The sequence below is a fragment of the Lissotriton helveticus genome, chromosome 3_1, assembly GCF_964261635.1.
Source record: "Lissotriton helveticus chromosome 3_1, aLisHel1.1, whole genome shotgun sequence".
Taxonomy (NCBI): Eukaryota; Metazoa; Chordata; class Amphibia; order Caudata; family Salamandridae; genus Lissotriton; species Lissotriton helveticus.
Window position 1 is genome coordinate 490660466 of NC_136061.1, and position 19864 is coordinate 490680329.

At 46.2% G+C, this 19864-nt stretch overlaps 1 protein-coding gene and 1 long non-coding RNA gene across 6 annotated transcripts in view; one reads left to right on the forward strand and one right to left on the reverse strand.

The window, feature by feature from the left end:
* ORMDL1 (ORMDL sphingolipid biosynthesis regulator 1) overlaps positions 1 to 8797 on the reverse strand; it is a 171149-nt gene extending 162352 nt beyond the window's left edge. The window contains exons 1-2 of one of the 2 annotated variants that reach the window (XM_078680373.1): positions 8665 to 8797; positions 6646 to 6827 (exon numbers count right to left, since the gene is read on the reverse strand). In XM_078680373.1, coding sequence (XP_078536499.1) covers positions 6646 to 6819 — 174 coding nt within the window. In that variant the 5' untranslated portion in view covers positions 6820 to 6827; positions 8665 to 8797. Of the gene's footprint in view, positions 1 to 6645; positions 6828 to 8660 lie in introns of both variants that reach the window. The other variant, XM_078680375.1, reaches the window with a different exon arrangement.
* The window catches only part of LOC144822633 (uncharacterized), a 131330-nt gene continuing 120240 nt past the window's right edge, over positions 8775 to 19864 (forward strand). For 2 of the 4 annotated variants that reach the window (XR_013608653.1, XR_013608654.1), the window contains exons 1-4: positions 8775 to 8913; positions 14245 to 14426; positions 14895 to 15653; positions 15755 to 15867. This is a non-coding gene — a long non-coding RNA (uncharacterized LOC144822633). The remainder of the gene's footprint in view (positions 8914 to 14244; positions 14427 to 14894; positions 15654 to 15754; positions 15868 to 19864) is intronic. The other 2 variants (XR_013608655.1, XR_013608656.1) reach the window with 1 other exon arrangement.

A 19864-nucleotide genomic window follows, 5' to 3' on the forward strand; every position in this document is an offset into this window, starting at 1 on the left:
GTGGCCATGCACCGCCAACAGAAAAACCTAATCAATGTTTTTAGTAACGTGGCTCTCTCCCATGCTAGACTCCTTATTTTAGGGGATTTCAACCTGTGGACTCCGGGTACCAAAATCTCCTACAATCCTGCATGGATTTGAACCTAACGCAATGGATTGTAGATTCTACACATGCGGGAGGACATGTATTGCACTTGATTTTTACGGGGAAAGACTCGATGGAAGTGGAGAACATATTCCCGGTAGGATGGTCCGATCACCACCTGGTTAAATTTGACATGTTTAATACTAGGCAGAAGGGCCCTACCCATAGGGAAGATTGGAGTTTTCCAAGTAGGCACTGGAAAGGTCTCTTGAGGAAAGCAAGTGTCTGCCCGGTATTCCATCTTGAAGGGTCTTTTGACCTTGGAAAACAGGTGGAGGAAAATTATGCAATCCTCTGTCTACATATAAATGATCAACTTGACCAGCTTGCCCCTCGCAAACTGGTCAAATAAGTAGGCAAACCTTCTGCCCCTTAGTACTGTGCTGAACTGCAAACTTTAAAACTGGGCTGCAGAATGGCGGTGGAGGAAGGGGTACTTAGATACAGATAAAGCCGCTTGGTAGGAGAAAATCTTAAGCTATAAGAAAAAAATTGCCTCTGCTAAAGCTGAATATTTGGAAGATATAATCTTGAAGGCGTCTAACAGCACCAAGAGTATTTTTTAAAATCATGAATGATATTGCTAGTCCTGCATGTACAAAAATTAAGGTTCTTCACACGCAGGAACTTTGTGATAGTTTGGCTGTCTTCTTTGAAGATAAAATATGCAAAAATATCAAAGGGCTGGAAGTGGATAGTTCAGATGTCGGGGTCAGTGGACCTCCACAGGATATGAAGGAGGGATGGAAGGGGGTGAGTAAATCACCGGACCAGAGGCCTCTTCTAGATCATTTAGATATACCTTCTGCGGAGGACTTCAAACAGTGTTGGGTGTCTCCTCTGGATCATCCTTTGACCCTCTTCCCCACAGGGTTTAGAAAGCGCTAGGCTCTGAACTGTTTCCTTTGTTAACACAATTATGTAGTCAATCCCTGTGTAGTGGCCTGGTCCCATCCTGTTGGAAACAAGCAGTTGTGTCCCCGCTTTTGAAAAAACCCTCACTTGACCCAGCCTGTCTTAAAAACTGCAGGCCTATCTCTCTCCTTCCAAACCCAGTGAAGATCATTGAGCGATTGGTAAGCAAAGCGCTTTCCCAGTTCCTGGAGGCTAATGATAAACTGGAGGACGTGTAATTCGGATTCCGCCCAGGACATGGGACGGAGACCGCCTTGTTGACTGTGTTGGACGTTCTTCGTATGCAAACAGACAGGGTCATTCTGCCATATTGATCCCGTTAGACCTGTCTGCTATGTTCGACAGTCTAAAACAAGGTCCTCCTGGAATGGTTGGATGGAGTGGGGGTTGTGGGTATGGCGCAAAAGTGGCTTCTTTCCTATCTGTTCGACAGATGCCAGGCAGTGGCCCTTCCCCCTTTTCAATCTAAGTTTGCCAAGATTCGTTATGGGGTCCTGCAGGGATCTGCAATCAGCCCTATATTATTTAATGCTTACATGCATCCCCTGATAGATGTCATTAAATCCCACGAAATAGGCTTGGTGAATTATGCTGATGACACTCAGCTTATTCTTTCCCTGGAAGAAGATCAGTCAACCACTCTAGGTAATTTTCATGCTTGTATGCAGAATGTGGTACATTGGCTGAGAAATAACTCTTTGCAATTTAATGCAGATAAAACAGAGATCTTATGTATTGCTGGTGGGAGAGTGCCATACTCTCTCCCAGCTGATTTTTGACCTATTCCCTCTGACTCTCCATTGGCACCATCTGAGACGGTTTGCGACTTGAGAATCTGTTTTAATGAGAAGCTGACTTTGGAAACACAAGTCAACAAGGCAGTTGGGAGCTGTTTCTCCCTTATTAGGGCCATTAGGAAGATTCTCCCTATACTACCACTAAAGGCACGTGCATTGGTGGTAAGGAGCGTCACCATGAGCAGGCTGGATTACTGTAACGCCTTGCTGCTAGAGTCCCACAAGTACTTAACACAATGAGGGGTTGACCTGAAGCTCGGGAAGAACACACCTTAGCCTGCCGGTGAAAACAAAAGCAATCTGACAATGGATTCGATGTCCATGCACATTACTAGCAATAGGTGGAGTCACTATACCTCGTGACTTCTTTGGACAAAAACAAGTTGCACATGTCCAGATCCAACACAATATAGCAGGAGTATGCACAGCAGTTGTATCTACAGCTACACATGCTCCAAACATATATATGATTTACATGCGCATATCCAATAAACACTTAAGACAGATCTGAATCTTTTCTAAAGAGTTTCCATCCCATAATCCAGGCATTTTCAATAGAGGTAGTATTCAGAAGCACCCACCGTTTTGCAACATTAGTTGAAGATAAAAAGGGAGCATTCTTTCACAAACCGTAATTGCTGTATTCAAGACATTAGAATCAAAGCTGGCTACACATCCGGATGGCCCCACACGACTCAAGTTTAGGGAAACACTTACAGAGTACATGTACTCAGCACAGAGGGAAACGCGCTTTAGGGGGAAACACTGGGTGGCCAGGCGTTATGGAGAGGGAGAGAGGCTGGGTAAGGCACTAGCAGACACGATCCGGAAACCAAGCTATTCCAACTACGTGCTGGAACTTGAAGATGTGGGAGGAGAGGTGTACAGAGACACTACAAACATACTTAATGCGTTTACTGCGCATTACGCTCGACTATACACAGGACAGAACAGCTAGACTTGGAGCAGTACCCAGGGGACGTATCGTTGGGATGGCTAAGTGACGTGCAGAGGAAGTTCTTATGTGCCCCGTTTGAACTGGATGACGTCAGGGATGCAATCCTGCACATGCAATCTGGGAAGGCCACTGGCACGGATGTCATCCCTATAGAGTTTTACAAAACTTATATTGATCAAATGGCCCCCATTTTGAGGGAAGTATATGAGGATGCTTTGGATACAGGATGCCTCCCCCCTTCCATGGGAGAAGCCCCCATAGTCTCGTTCTTAAAACCAGGGAAGTCACCCCGGCAATGTGAGTCCTACAGACCATTATAACTTCTCAATTGTGATGTTAAAATTCTAGCCAAGCTCATAGCCACCAGGCTTAGTCTGCTGGTGGAAAATGTAATACTCCCTGACCAGTCTGGCTTTGTGCCCGGGAGAACCACATCCCACAACCTACAAACTTTTTACTATATTAAACAATGTCTCCCCAGATTTACCTTTAGCTGCGATCTTTTTAGATGCCACAAAGGCTTTTAATTCTCTCGAATGGGATTACTTATTTGGGGTAATGTTGAAAATGGGCTTTCCACCACTCTATGGGGCTGATTAGGATGGCGGACGGACTTGCGTCCGTCCGCCATCCCAGAGGTGGAGGGACCGTCCGCATGGGCTGCGGCGGTCCCTCCGTGCAAATTAGGATGTGACCGCCACCCTGGCGGTCACATCCTGTATTTTTATCATTGCGGCGGGTGCTGCTTGAGGCAGCACCCGCCGCAATGAGAAAAAAGTAAGTTGTGCATTTGCATGCACAAAGCAGCAGGCACCTCGCGGTGCCTGCCACTTTGTGCAGGCAAATGCAGGGGGGTACCATAGGTACCCCCCATGTGCACCCCCCACCCCCCCCCCTTCACCCCTGGGGGCCCGCAACGGGCCCCCAAACACAATTCCGTATGCCTTTACACGGCGGAAATGCCGCCGTGTAAAGGCATCTTTCCGCTGTCATCCTAATATGGCTGGCGGTGTCTATCAGACACCGCCAGCCATGTTAATGCTTTTCCGCCGCGGGCGGAATCTGCCCGCGGCGGACAGATAGTAAGACCCACCAGCCATCCTAATATGGCGGTGGGTCTTGCAAGGCTCCCCGGCGGATTTCCCGCATCCTCCGGGCCGGCGGTGGCTTCCGCCGGCCCGGTGGATGCGGGAAATCCGCAATCGTAATGAGGCCCTTTGTCTCCTTGATACCGCTTTTATATCACTCCCCAGTCACCAAAGTACTTATCAACGGGCGAACTTCTCATGCTTTCCCGATTACGAGAGGTACCCGACAGGGATGCCCGCTCTCCCCTTTACTTTTTGTGCTCGCAATTGAGCCGCTGGCGGCGAAACTGCACCAGCACCACAAGAACAAGGCACTGCGGTGCAACATGAGGCAGATACTAATATCCTTATATGCGGATGATATCACTTTGTATATTCGTGATCCGCAATATAATTCTTGGGGAGTTCATAGTGTTTGGGAGGCTCTCTGGGATCCAAATTAACTGGGGTAAATCCTGCATTTTCCCTCCAACAGCAGCTGTAACCCGCTTTCTGTTGGACTATCCTTTGGAATGGTGTGCGGACGAACTGAAATATTTAGATTTCCGAGTTACCAGGGACAGAGATGAATTAATGCACATTAATTACAGCACAGCAATAACGCGCATTGCAGATAACGTCACCCAATGGATTTCCCTCCCACTCATTAAAATGGTGATACTACCCCAGCTGCTTTATTTATTTCTGAACATACCATTTTATCCAGGAACCTTTTCCTTCAAAACACTCAAGTCTGAGCTGATACGCTTAGTATGGGGGAGCAAACATCCGAGGCTGCAGTGGAGTGCGCTCACTAGACCGTACTCGCAAGGGGGCTTTGGAATACCCAATTTTGAATTATACTATATTAGCGCTCAATCTCACTATGGCTACTTTTGGGTGCACCAACTGAGATATATGCCACAAGTAGCGGTGGAGCACTGGCTCGCACATCCGGTTGCACTTTAAGATGCGCTGTATGAAGAGCCCACCGTGGGGGTGGGCAGGGGGGAGAACATGTCTACCACTGTTACAGGCACAACAACGGCCTGGACACGCATAGGACAAATGTTAAACGTTCCTCTTCTATATTAACCACTGTTGCCACTTACATATCATCCCTGCATGCCCCTTCTCCAGGAAGCAGTCTTTCACAAATTTAAGGAGCGCACACGCATCAAAACTTGGGGTGGCATGTACCATGAAGGTCAGTTTTGGAAGATGGAGCATGCCGCTTGACGTATTTTTATACATTCCACTCAGACAAATGGTTCGCTCCATAACACCGAACTTCCCAACCGAACCCCCGGCTCTAGCCCCACTGCAACTCACCCTCCAATGCACGAAGGCCAAGTGCTTAGTATCACTAATATACACGCAGAAAGAGGAACCACCCACATTAGCTAGAACGCGCTGGAATTCAGAGCTAGGCTTTGATCTGACAGATGAACAATGGGAATACTGCTCTGCGCAGACCGAACAGGTTTCAGCCAGTAGTAGACTTCGCATAACCCACTACAAATTCCTGCACAGGTTGCATTACACCCCAGCATGAATGCATAGGTATAAGCTGAGAGAGAATGATAGATGTGACAGGTGCAAAGCCCCAGGAGCGGATTTCCTACACCTAGCCTGGGAATATCCAGGAGTACATGACTACTGGATTCAAGTTTTCGGCGCCTTGAGTCTAATGGTGGACACACGTATTGAACCGACACCATTACTAGCTCAGTTAGGATACACCAAACTGATACGAGCGGTGCACCGCAGAGATGTAGCCCTTGCACTATTAACCCGCTCGCTGCGAGTGTCGGCCAACGGCCGTCGCGAGCACTACCTCGGTAGTGCTGCAAGCATCCTTTGGCCGACGCAGCCCCGCCCGTTTATTAGAACGTTCCGGACTGGCGCGGACCGTTCGAAGCAGTTAAGGCGTTAATGTCAAAGAGAAGAGTAGCATGTCGGTGGGGCAGGGGAAGGGCATCCAAGTTCAAAGTCTGGATAGACGATTTGGTGTATTGTCAAGAGCAGCAGCTCTCAACATATGCTGAATTGTTACCTGAAACTTTGAGACCCAAAGACATTTGGGCCCCCCTGCAGGGATACTTGCTAACGCACATGCAGGCAGATTCTACAGAGGCAAAGTTGGGGCGCATTATGAAATACCTCATGCACTAGCGACACCAGAGCTGGGTAAAGGCTCCGAGGGTGGTGGGGATGACAGAGTGGCAACGGGCTTCACCACTAACCGATTAATGATGCAATGTAAAAACGATGCTGAATGCAGAGTTCCCTGTTGGTACTATTATGTCTTGCCGTGGACTATTGTGCACTGTGCCTTTTGTTTCCTATGTATGTAACATCTGGTGTCATACGGACTATTGTTGAGCGACACAAAGCTTTGTGGAAATGTATATTATATCGAACTGAGCTCTGCCTTGATGTATCCTTGTCGGTGCCATTGATGAACATGTATGGTTTGTTTGTACCAAAAACAATAAAAAAAATGTAAAAAAAAAAAAAATTAAAACCTTTAATTGCTGCATGAAAAAAGCTGGATTACGAAGTGGCATTTTAAATTTATAGACCATATTTAAAATTTAAGTGGAGTAAAAATAAAACTGCTCAAGTATAAAATGGGTTCACAACAGGTATGTTAATCTGTGGAAGACAGTAAAATAGAGACATGTAAAGACTATCAAAATGTATGAAAGTAAGTGGACTAGAACCATTCGACATCTACTGCACTACAGACCAGGTACTCACCAGATTGTGAATCACATTCGTTAAAGTCCATGCAACAGGAACGCTGAAGAATGGAATGCTCAGCAGGACAATATGAAGCATTCCCACTCCAAGAGCATAGGTCAACCACATTCCTCTACTGTTCATTACCCGTGTGTTGGGATTAACCTCGCTGTGTGCGACCCCCACGTTCATTTTTCAGCCTACAGGAAAGAAAGCCTCATGTAAATACACTATAATCAGAACTACCCAGGTCAAACAGGATTACTTTAGAAGCCATCCCAGAGTCATTGGATGATCATCCAACTACCTTAGAAGTCATTTACACGTCATCAGACATCATCAAGCTCTTGAAGTCATCAGCAAGCTGCAGAAGCTCAGCCTGAGGATGACTTGAAAATGAGTATCTGATGACTCTAGTAGGTGTCATTATTGGTGATGATTAAAGGATGACTTGAAAAGGAGTACCTGATGACTATAGTAGGTGTCATTATTCATGATGATTTAAGGAGGACGTGAAAATTAGTATCTGCTGACTTCAGAAGGTGTCATTATTCCTGATGATGACTTGTAAATGACTCTCCGATAACTTTACAAGATGACATTGTTCCTGATGACTTTGGGGTGATTTGAAAATAAGCATCTGAATACTTCAAAGGTACTATTGTGTTTTCAATAAGATGTTTTTGCGTCTGGTGATTTTAACAAGAATTGTTTGTCTATTTAAAGAGCACGTCCACCACTTTGGTTTCAGTTTTCCAGAAAAATGCAAACTGTTGGATGATTGCACAATGAATTGCAGATAAACGTCTGACCTCCTGCAGCTGGGAGCCCCAAAACCCAAACACACCCTGAACCCCCAAATTAACCCTTGCACCCCAAAACTCAAACACACCCTGAACCCCAATATTAACCCTTGCACCCCAAAACCCAAACACACCCTGAACCCCAATATTAACCCTGGCACCCCAAAACCCAAACACACCCTAAACCCTAAAATTAACCCTGACACCCCAAAAGCCAAACACACCCTGAACCCCAATATTAACCCTTGCACCCCAAACCCAAACACACCCTAAACCCTAAAATTAACCCTGGCACCCCAAAACCCAAACACACCCTGAACCCCCAAATTAACCCTTGCACCCCAAACACACCCTGAACCCCAATATTAACCCTTGCACCCCAAAACCCAAACACACCCTAAACCCTAAAATTAACCCTGGCACCCCAAAACCCAAACACACCCTGAACCCCCAAGTTAACCCTTGCACCACAAACCCAAACACACCCTAAACCCTAAAATTAACCCTGGCACCCCAAAACCCAAACACACCCTGAACCCCCAAATTAACCCTTGCACCCCAAACCCAAACACACCCTAAACCCTCAAATTAACCCTGGCACCCCAAAACCCAAACACACCCTGAACTCCCAAATTAACCCTTGCACACCAAACCCAAACACACCCTAAACCCTCATATTAACCCTTGTCCTCTAAAACCCAAACACACCCTAAACCCTAACACTAACCCTGGCACCCCAAAACCCAAACACAACCTGAACCCCCAAATTAACCCTTGCACCCCAAAACACAAACACACCCTAAACCCTAATATTAACCCTTGTACCCTAAAACCCAAACACACCCTAAACCCTAAAATTAACCCTCGCACCCAAAAACACAAACCCACCCTCAACCCTAAAATGACCATGTACGCCCTAAAATCCAAAAGCCCTACAAACCCCCAAACTTTTTATGAATGCGGAATGCCGGGAGGCGCTGCTGTGATATGATACTTTCTGTACCCCCAGGCTGCACTTCCTTCATAGAGTATTTCCATAAACACATAGTTTAGTGGAATCCGATTGTTAGATTCTTTAAACAACTGCGGACAGACCTGCTCATGGCCCGAGGAATAGGTCTTGCAAAGGAAAACAAGCGTTGTCGTCATGGTGACTGCCGAATTCACTCCATCACAATACTAAAATACATTTTAAAAAAGCAGTTGCCTCGAACACAATGCCAAAATCACCTACTGTAAACCATCAGTCTGCCGGCTGGCTGGGACTCGAATCGCAGATCCTCAATGCAGAGCAGCTCTCTCACCCTTTCTTCCTCTAGCAAAAGCCTACGCACATCCGGGAGCGCCGGAAGAGACGTCATTGTTCTGCGGCAAGAACGAAGACTGCCGTGAGTGCAATGGCCATTAAAGGGACAGATGGAGTGGCATCGGTCTCTTTATTTTTCCAACTCCACTTCCTTCATCGATTCCAGCGTATACTCAGGTAAGTGCTGCAGCTGTTAAAAAAGAGCAGCATCGATCCTCCGCTCTCGGTCTCAGCTGCTCAATTTCCGTACCAGACCAGCTTCCTCATTTTTCGGAAAGCATGAGTTTTCATTAAGGGGCAAATTCAGACGCAGCTCCCTGCATGTGTATGCTTCGTACGTGTTATAATGAATACCTGCGTTGCAATGTGTGTGTATTATGTGTGTTTGATGTTTGTCTGTATCAGCCTGCCTGCTTGTTTAATATGCACCTTTTGTGTTTGAGCATGTGTATTTTTGTGTATGTGTGACGTAGTGCGTGCCTGTGTAAGTTGTGGAAAATTGCAAAAAGCCTAAAAAAATGTGTTTTACAGCAAGTTCTTCGCCGTAAGGAAAAATAAATTACTGCCCGGATATTGTAGGTCCCATGTTGGTTCCAAGTGCACCTGCGTGTATTCAAGATTCTCGACCAAATGGAACAGTTTTCGATCTACTGAAAAGTTGTCAATCAAAGAAGGCTAAACACATTTATTGATGTGAATATTGTATATTGTTGAGCATTACTTGGGTCCTTGCAACTTGTAGTGAGCCTTCATTACTAAATGAATGTGTGCTCTATTGTTGAATCCTGGTCACGTTCCCCAAGCTGTGTAGTGTGCAGAGCAGCACATCTTCTAAAACACTGGCAGTTTTCATGGATGCGTTTCAAAGCATAAGGATAAATGCTTCAAATAACTTAGCCGTTGTAATGCTGGTTCTTTATTTTGTTTGCTATTTGTGTAATTGAAAGGCCTGGTTGCCTGTGGCGATTGGGGTTTACGCCCTATTTAGGAAACGTAGTCCGACGCATTCCAACATCTTGCAATATCTACTTTCGCAAAAAAGGCTATCATTCTGGTTTCGTTCCATGTGCATACAATGTTTTTAACTCGTTTGTATATATTATTGAGACAGGGCCAATTACGTATTCCCTGTTTGCGCTAATTTACCTTGACCGCTAAGATCTCTGTAAAAATGAAGCCGGTCTTGTTACATCTCTCTCGCCTTCTCTCTCGCCTTCTCTCTCGCCTTCTCTCTCGCCTTCTCTCTCGCCTCTCTCTCTCTCTCTCTCTCTCTCTCTCGCCTTCTCTCTCTCGCCTTCTCTCTCTCGCCTTCTCTCTCTCTCTCGCCTTCTCTCTCTCTCTCGCCTTCTCTCTCTCGCCTTCTCTCTCGCCTTCTCTCTCTCTCTCGCTCGCCTTCTCTCTCTCTCTCGCCTTCTCTCTCTCTCTCGCCTTCTCTCTCTCTCTCGCCTTCTCTCTCTCTCTCGCCTTCTCTCTCTCTCTCGCCTTCTCTCTCTCTCTCGCCTTCTCTCTCTCTCTCGCCTTCTCTCTCTCTCTCTCTCTCGCCTTCTCTCTCTCGCCTTCTCTCTCTCTCTCGCCTTCTCTCTCTCTCTCTCGCCTTCTCTCTCTCTCTCTCGCCTTCTCTCTCTCGCCTTCTCTCTCTCTCTCTCGCCTTCTCTCTCTCGCCTTCTCTCTCTCTCTCTCGCCTTCTCTCTCTCTCTCTCTCGCCTTCTCTCTCTCTCTCTCTCGCCTTCTCTCTCTCTCTCTCTCGCCTTCTCTCTCTCTCTCTCGCCTTCTCTCTCGCCTTCTCTCTCTCGCCTTCTCTCTCTCTCTCTCGCCTTCTCTCTCTCTCTCTCGCCTTCTCTCTCTCGCCTTCTCTCTCTCTCTCTCGCCTTCTCTCTCTCTCTCTCGCCTTCTCTCTCTCTCTCTCGCCTTCTCTCTCTCTCTCTCGCCTTCTCTCTCTCTCTCTCGCCTTCTCTCTCTCGCCTTCTCTCTCTCTCTCTCGCCTTCTCTCTCTCTCTCTCTCGCCTTCTCTCTCTCTCTCGCCTTCTCTCTCTCTCTCTCTCGCCTTCTCTCTCTCTCTCGCCTTCTCTCTCTCTCTCTCTCGCCTTCTCTTTCTCTCTCGCCTTCTCTTTCTCTCTCGCCTTCTCTTTCTCTCTCGCCTTCTCTTTCTCTCTCGCCTTCTCTTTCTCTCTCGCCTTCTCTTTCTCTCTCGCCTTCTCTTTCTCTCTCGCCTTCTCTTTCTCTCTCGCCTTCTCTCTCTCTCTCGCCTTCTCTCTCTCTCTCTCTCTCTCTCTCTCTCTCTCGCTCTCTCTCTCGCCTTCTCTCTCTCGCCTTCTCTCTCTCTCTCTCGCCTTCTCTCTCTCTCTCGCCTTCTCTCTCTCTCTCTCGCCTTCTCTCTCTCTCTCTCGCCTTCTCTCTCTCTCTCTCGCCTTCTCTCTCTCTCTCTCGCCTTCTCTCTCTCTCTCTCGCCTTCTCTTTCTCTCTCTCGCCTTCTCTTTCTCTCTCGCCTTCTCTTTCTCTCTCTCGCCTTCTCTCTCTCTCTCTCTCGCCTTCTCTCTCTCTCTCTCTCGCCTTCTCTCTCTCTCTCTCGCCTTCTCTCTCTCTCTCTCGCCTTCTCTCTCTCTCTCTCGCCTTCTCTCTCTCTCTCTCGCCTTCTCTCTCTCTCGCCTTCTCTCTCTCTCCTTCTCTCTCGCCTTCTCTTTCTCTCTCGCCTTCTCTCTCTCTCTCTCGCCTTCTCTCTCTCTCTCTCGCCTTCTCTCTCTCTCTCTCGCCTTCTCTCTCTCTCTCGCCTTCTCTCTCTCTCTCTCTCTCTCGCCTTCTCTTTCTCTCTCGCCTTCTCTCTCGCCTTCTCTCTCGCCTTCTCTCTCTCTCTCGCCTTCTCTCTCTCTCTCGCCTTCTCTCTCTCTCTCTCGCCTTCTCTCTCTCTCTCTCGCCTTCTCTCTGTCTCTCTCTCGCCTTCTCTCTCTCTCTCTCGCCTTCTCTCTCTCTCTCTCGCCTTCTCTCTCTCTCTCTCGCCTTCTCTCTCTCTCTCTCGCTCTCTCTCTCGCCTTCTCTCTCTCGCCTTCTCTCTCTCGCCTTCTCTCTCTCGCCTTCTCTCTCTCTCTCTCGCCTTCTCTCTCTCTCTCTCGCCTTCTCTCTCGCTCTCGCCTTCTCGCTCTCGCCTTCTCTCTCTCGCTCTCGCCTTCTCTCTCTCGCTCTCGCCTTCTCGCTCTCGCCTTCTCTCTCTCGCTCTCGCCTTCTCTCTCTCGCTCTCGCCTTCTCTCTCTCTCTCGCTCTCGCCTTCTCTCTCTCTCTCGCTCTCGCCTTCTCTCTCTCTCTCTCTCTCGCCTTCTCTCTCTCTCTCTCTCTCGCCTTCTCTCTCTCTCTCTCGCCTTCTCTCTCTCTCTCGCCTTCTCTCTCTCTCTCGCCTTCTCTCTCTCTCTCGCCTTCTCTCTCTCTCTCGCCTTCTCTCTCTCTCGCCTTCTCTCTCTCTCGCCTTCTGTCTCTCTCTCTCTCGCCTTCTCTCTCTCTCTCGCCTTCTCTCTCTCTCTCTCTCGCCTTCTCTCGCCTTCTCTTTCTCTCTCGCCTTCTCTTTCTCTCTCGCCTTCTCTTTCTCTCTCGCCTTCTCTTTCTCTCTCGCCTTCTCTCTCTCTCTCTCGCCTTCTCTCTCTCTCTCGCCTTCTCTTTCTCTCGCCTTCTCTTTCTCTCTCGCCTTCTCTCTCTCTCTCTCGCCTTCTCTCTCTCTCTCGCCTTCTCTCTCTCTCTCGCCTTCTCTCTCTCTCTCGCCTTCTCTCTCGCCTTCTCTCTCTCTCTCTCGCCTTCTCTCTCTCTCTCTCGCCTTCTCTCTCTCTCTCGCCTTCTCTCTCTCTCTCGCCTTCTCTCTCTCTCTCTCTCGCCTTCTCTCTCTCTCGCCTTCTCTCTCTCTCTCTCGCCTTCTCTCTCTCTCTCTCGCCTTCTCTCTCTCTCTCTCTCTCGCCTTCTCTCTCTCTCTCTCGCCTTCTCTCTCTCTCTCTCGCCTTCTCTCTCTCTCTCTCGCCTTCTCTCTCTCTCTCGCCTTCTCTCTCTCTCTCGCCTTCTCTCTCTCTCTCTCGCCTTCTCTCTCTCTCTCTCGCCTTCTCTCTCTCTCTCTCGCCTTCTCTCTCTCTCTCGCCTTCTCTCTCTCGCCTTCTCTCTCTCTCTCTCGCCTTCTCTCTCTCTCTCGCCTTCTCTCTCTCTCTCTCGCTCTCTCTCTCGCCTTCTCTCTCTCGCCTTCTCTCTCTCTCTCTCGCCTTCTCTCTCTCTCGCCTTCTCTCTCGCTCTCGCCTTCTCGCTCTCGCCTTCTCTCTCTCGCTCTCGCCTTCTCTCTCTCGCTCTCGCCTTCTCTCTCTCGCTCTCGCCTTCTCTCTCTCGCTCTCGCCTTCTCTCTCTCTCTCTCGCCTTCTCTCTCTCTCTCTCGCCTTCTCTCTCTCGCTCTCGCCTTCTCGCTCTCGCCTTCTCTCTCTCGCTCTCGCCTTCTCTCTCTCGCTCTCGCCTTCTCTCTCTCTCTCGCTCTCGCCTTCTCTCTCTCTCTCTCTCTCGCCTTCTCTCTCTCTCTCTCTCTCTCGCCTTCTCTCTCTCTCTCTCTCTCTCTCGCCTTCTCTCTCTCTCTCGCCTTCTCTCTCTCTCTCGCCTTCTCTCTCTCTCTCGCCTTCTCTCTCTCTCTCGCCTTCTCTCTCTCTCTCGCCTTCTCTCTCTCTCTCGCCTTCTCTCTCTCTCTCGCCTTCTGTCTCTCTCTCTCTCGCCTTCTGTCTCTCTCTCTCTCTCGCCTTCTGTCTCTCTCTCTCTCTCGCCTTCTGTCTCTCTCTCTCTCTCGCCTTCTGTCTCTCTCTCTCTCTCGCCTTCTGTCTCTCTCTCTCGCCTTCTCTCTCTCGCCTTCTCTCTCTCGCCTTCTCTCTCTCGCTCTCGCCTTCTCGCTCTCGCTCTCGCCTTCTCTCTCTCTCTCTCTCTCTCGCCTTCTCTCTCTCTCTCTCTCTCTCGCCTTCTCTCTCTCTCTCTCTCTCTCGCCTTCTCTCTCTCTCTCTCGCCTTCTCTCTCTCTCTCTCGCCTTCTCTCTCTCTCTCGCCTTCTGTCTCTCTCTCTCTCTCGCCTTCTGTCTCTCTCTCTCTCTCGCCTTCTGTCTCTCTCTCTCTCTCGCCTTCTGTCTCTCTCTCTCTCTCGCCTTCTGTCTCTCTCTCTCTCTCGCCTTCTGTCTCTCTCTCTCTCGCCTTCTGTGTCTCTCTTATTGATAGTTCTTCTATTTCTCTCATAATGCCTCTACTTTGCTATTACTATTTGTCCTGAGCAGCAAGACCTAAGCATACACTCTGGCTCTCCCAAAATAAAGTTGATATTAGGTAATTTCCTCAATGGCCTTCAGTGCATGCCCAAACACTTCTTTGTAGTCCACAATCTAGGCATATTAGATAGAAATTGCACCAGGTCAGTGTACTTTTTGGGGTGCTTTTCTCCAATTAAATCTGTTAATCAGTTTGATATGCTTTGTATTTTACCACTTAAACCACACACAAACTAATTCCTGATTTCTATATCTAGCAGGACGTAATCATGGCTTCATTCAACGTCCTGTTTTTCACTTGCGATCATTCTGTGTGTGTTCGAAAAGATGGTGACTTCCTGCTTTTGGACAATCCCGGGGAAGTTCTCTGTAGATGAAGCTGGTTGGCCAATCACCGAAGAGAGAGATTTTAAAGCTATGATTCTGTTCCAATCATCTGGTAAGCACAATAAGTAAACCTTTATAATAAGTTTGCAACTGCAGGATAACGGTACAAATTACCAACCTGTTTCAGTAAAACCTACATTTGTGATTAATTAATCCAATAATGGACAGTAAAAATGAACATGCATGTCCCCACATATGCCTTGGATTGCTCTCCAGAGACAAATGTAACACTTATGAAAAGCACTGAAACGTTTAGCTTGTGGCACTACTATAAGGCAGCTATTTTTGGATAAACTATTTTCAGGAGGTTCAAATTCAGGCTTACAATGTGTACTGTCTATTAAGGAAAACTTACTTACTTGGTTATGGATAGATTGTACATTTGTCCTTTTATTATCAATACCTCTTTATTTATATATTATGGCTAGAGCATGAAGATATATTGCAAGTGGTCAATGTGTTCTTTTCTGTTTTGAAGTTTATATGTAAATATATTTTTTTTCTCTTGCTTTTTTTTTAGTGAAGAAACAATGTCTAATGATTCAGGATATTTTTCAAGAGATAATTGCAAGCTATTCTGGCACAACAGAGGGTCTAAAACAGGTGTTACTTCAAAGGGCACTGGAGAAAAAGCAGATGTTAATGGACTGTGGCAATCGGGGAAGCGCTGGTAGACATAAGAGGGTGTTACGCGAACTACAAGAGGAAGACATTGCAGAGAAAAGAGGCAAGGACAAAAAAGCCAAGCAGAGTGGATTGGATTATATAAGAGTTGGTAACCAAGCTCCTGCTGAAAGCACAACTTCTCAGCCTGGTGATGCAAGTTCGCGGATGAATTTGCAGAAACTTGAAAACCTGGTCCTTTTAGCAGGGATGGCTAGTGTCCTTCATCAAAAATCCACAACTTAAAATGACGCATCGGACCGTGAAAATGAACTTGTCTTGGAGTCCCCACTTAAATCCAAATATCAAGGACAAAAACATGCCTCCCTTTCACCACGTCATCCTAGAGTAATCAACACTCATTCTGAAAATATAATGGGGCCATTCTGATGTAATCAATAGCCATCCTGAAGCTGTCATAGGATCATCCAGGAATAATCCACACTCATCCAGAAATTGGCATGGGATCATTCCAGAGTAATCCACTTCCATCCTGGAGCGGTTATAGGATCATCCTGGAATAATTGACAGTCATCCTTAAATTAGCTAGAACCCATCCTGGAGTAATTCTCCCTCATCCTGAAGTTGCCAATTAGTATTCGTGGAGTTGTAAAAGGTAATCACTCTCTGCCAGTAGAAATCATCAGAACACCATCCTACTGTAGTTTTTGTGATGAGTCTAGGTTCGTCATCACATTTACATTTTTTGTCCTACAGGCATACTTCAAGATGGCTTGAGATGACTTCCCCAGATAATTGCAGGAATAGCCTGACTGTAATCATCAGATGAGTCCAGAATGACTCCAGGATGATCTTCCTTTTTGACATGGGTACGTATGTGATTAAGATATTTCAAATAAAATAAAAGCTGTTAAAAGGCCAGCAGTTTTAAACTTTTCCAATCTTACCAAGAGCTACATTGTTGTTTACGTCAGCTATAACAAGGAGTGTGGCAACCAATGCTTCGGCTGGTGGGAGTCTAACACTAACCATCAAATGCTACAGATAGTAAAGTAACCTGGGCACTAGTGTAAACAAACATAAGCAGGTCCATTTGACGGCTGCCAAGGGCTGAAAACGCAGAGACCAGCTCCAGAGGGAGAAGTGTTCAACACTTTGAACATCGATCCAAAATTGGACTTAACCTAATAAACTGCTCCTCCTGCCTCGAAACTCTGCTCTAGCGAGATCCAAGATGATCTTGATAGGGTTTAAAAAAAATAAACTATTACAATGGCAGCGGTTGAAACAAAATGCCTGCCAATTAACCCCCCCCCCCCCTCCCCGCCCCCCACCTCCGAAATTAGGTCAGTATTTAATGCGGCAGTTAGGAATGTTACTGCAACAGGCTACACTTACGCTATCATAGAGGGTCGACATGGAAACTGCCTACAGCAATCTCAAATATGAGAAAACTGATTTGTCTGGAGAATCCAAAATACAACTCATTCCAAGAAGGTTCTGACAGTAGTAAAATGTATTAAAGTACAGAATACAGGCGACCAGAAAACATATACATTTATGACACATTATTTAAAAATACAAGAATTATAACACATGTATTCCAATCAGTACAAAGATCTTCCTAAGTCTTTCAGTACGTATTTTACTTGATCAGAAATTAGATATTGGCATCAAGAATATCATCCATGGACAATATATATGATAGACACAGTACTGAATATATTTGGGTTGTACACAGAAAAACTGAAGACTGACTTGCATCAGTTGGAATACTTGTGTTCTAATTCTGGTTGTATTCTTAAATAGTAGGCCGTGTATACACAGGTTTTTCTGGTCCACTCTATTCGATACATGAATAAATGTTACTCCCGTCAGAACTGTCTTAGAAAAAGTTGTATTTTGGGTACTGACAGATCAGTTTTCTCTGGATTTTTTAAAATGTGCAGGACAAAATAATGGTTATGATCGGATACCTCTTGAAAGAATCCTAGATATCTGAGGCAGCAACAACTTTAGCACCCATCGATATGCCTCCAATAAAATGCAAATTTAATGGTCCACTTGCTTCCGAAGTACGTCGAACTACACCTGTGTGCAGACATGGGAAATGCCCTTGCAAAAAAAGTGCCCCAAAACAGTGGAACTGGCAACCATGTCCATGTGCCAGGATTCAAAATGACAGATCGCAGCTAAAGCTACTCTCCTTAAAATGCCACACTCAGATGGAAGTAAGAAGTGGTGGGGCGTGATGGAGACATTTGCATCTGGAGTCCGGCTGTACTTACGTTTCTTACACGATTAGCAGGGAGATCATAGGCTGAAAAACCTGCACTCATTCTGCCCGCCCCTCAACACAACCTCTTTTCGGATGTATCAACACTGTTATGTTGGAAAAAATGAGTCACAGCAAGCTCTGCGAATCCGTCTGGCTTCTCTAAAGGATAAGATGACTCTAGGCAGAGGTCTTCAAACTTTTAGATGCCGAGATCCCCTGTCAAAAACTTTTAGGTGTAAGGCCCACCCCTCCTGACAAAAATTTCTAGAACTTGGACCTCATCATCATTGCCAACTATCGACAGCCATAAATGCCCCCAATTACCACAGCAAATCATTTATACATTGGGGAAATAACAAACCGTGTTTAGCAAACCAAAGGTCAGTGGTTGGGGACGTGGTCAAAGGTGTGGCTAAAAACAAAAGGGCCTCATTTATGAGGCATTGGCGTAGGGCACAGCAGCGAGTCTCCTTACTGCGCTGTGCTGCCCTATGTCAATGTTGAAAGGGCAAAAATGCACCTTATTAATGAAATATGGTGCATTCTTGTCCTTTTCCCCCTATGCTGCCTAGCGCCAACATAAGCAGGATGGTTTTTGTGCAGGAAGGGGTACCTGACAATGCAGCTCAAATGGAAAGAGGAAAAAACGAGAAGAAATAAACATTTCTCCTTGTTACGCCTGCTGTGGAGAGGCATATGGTTTTGACGCTGCCTCAGGTTTACATTGTTTTGTAAATCTAGGGCAGCTTCAAAAACTGGGCTTTGTGTAGGAACACCCACTGCAACGCCATCTTAACATATAGTAAGGTGTCACAGCGACTTGCGCTGCTTTGTCTGACTCCTTATCTATGCGGCCATGCAAAGCCACATTGGGTGGCTTTCTCTTGCTTCATAGATATGATTGAGATGCTTGTCCCCCTAACTAAAAAAAATCATGGGAAGCAAAGAATTAAAAAATATATTGTCTGCTGAACTGTTCCATTGAATTGTGTGTTAGGGTACCAAATCCCAACCAAACAATTACTTAGCACTACCGAGCCCCTACTAAACCTGTATTTCATAAACTACTCCATCTTCACAGCTGTGACTTTGAAACCAGCTGCACGCCATTACAAGGACAGTGAGTCGGTTCGACATGCTCACGGCTGTTTTCTGTCACAGCAGACACCTGTCTTTCGAATGGCCACTGGCCTTGCCATACTGGTTGCTAGCAAAAATGATCTATGCTGCAGCTTACATCAAATATCTTTATGATCAGTGACAGTTCTGCAACCTAATACTATAGCATTTCCTCCTTACCAGTCCCCCACCTCAACAGTTCGTTTCTCACTACCACGCCAGGACACGAGTGTATTTACAAGTTTCTGCAGCAATAAGTGGAGAAAAAAAACAGTTTTGCACCTTTCATTTATTGGCAACTGATATTGTTGTGCTAGTCTGCATTGCTCATTTACATTGTTTTGTGCAGGGTGCTCATTTACAGTGTTTTGTGCTGTGTTGAGTGGAGGGCTCAGTAACAGTATTTTGAGCTGTGATGAGTGGAGGGTTAAATATATTTTTTAATTCTTTATTATCCATTTTCAGAGTCCTATATGTGTTGTCTGCCATACTCCAATTATATGAGAAACACCCCATCACAGTTTAGACTTGGGGACCATCTCCAAGAAGGTCCTTAAACATTAGCCCATCTCACAATGTCAGATCGCCTAAATTGGTCCAGGCCCTACACCCTAGAAAGGATAAAGTGGTGTCATATTTCAGGGTTTTGATTTTCTTATAAAAAGTACAAATGCAACATTCATTGAAATTTCATACTAAGGCCTTGCTTATTAGCTAATTCTAGGTTGTGTGAAGTCAGCAAAAGTACAGGACAACGAAAGACCTGTGACAACTAAAGAACTAAGCTCCGGGAAACCCTGACTTTTGGACTTTGATTCCACCTTTTAAGAGCTCGTTCGGCAAGCGGCGTAATGAACCCCATAAACATGGGCAAAGGCGGTTTAATAAAGGATATTTTCTAAAGGTATCACAGACACAGATTTTAATTTTCAAACTACTATTTTTGCCCTTATTGGCAGTACAGCGTGCCATTTGACCAAGACAATACACGTTGTCATTGTTGTCCTAACTACAGTGAACGTACATTGGCTGCTCATGTCCCACATTCGAGGCTTCATTAATCTTCGGTCAAATCTAAATTTTCTGTCGGAGAATATAAGAAAATCTTCTTTTCACATGACCACAAACTCAGATAAGATTCAATGACTATGTTGCATCAGATTTAGGGCAGTGGCAAGGGGGTCGGTAACTGCAAAAATACAAATTAAGTCAAGGAGGAAAAAAATGTACGATAGGACATTTTATTGTTTAACAGTACAGGGTTTCCTAAAAACATCGAAACATTGACGTTGTTCAACAAAGGACAAGATAACACCACAACATCGATACACACTTGTGCTGAGGTGCACATTAATTGGAAATCTCGTGCTGCCACCTCATTCAAACGGTGAACAGGACATGAACGCAAACGATACCGCTAACCTACGGTGACAACATGTCCGCTACTTACACGGACCGTCGGTAAATTT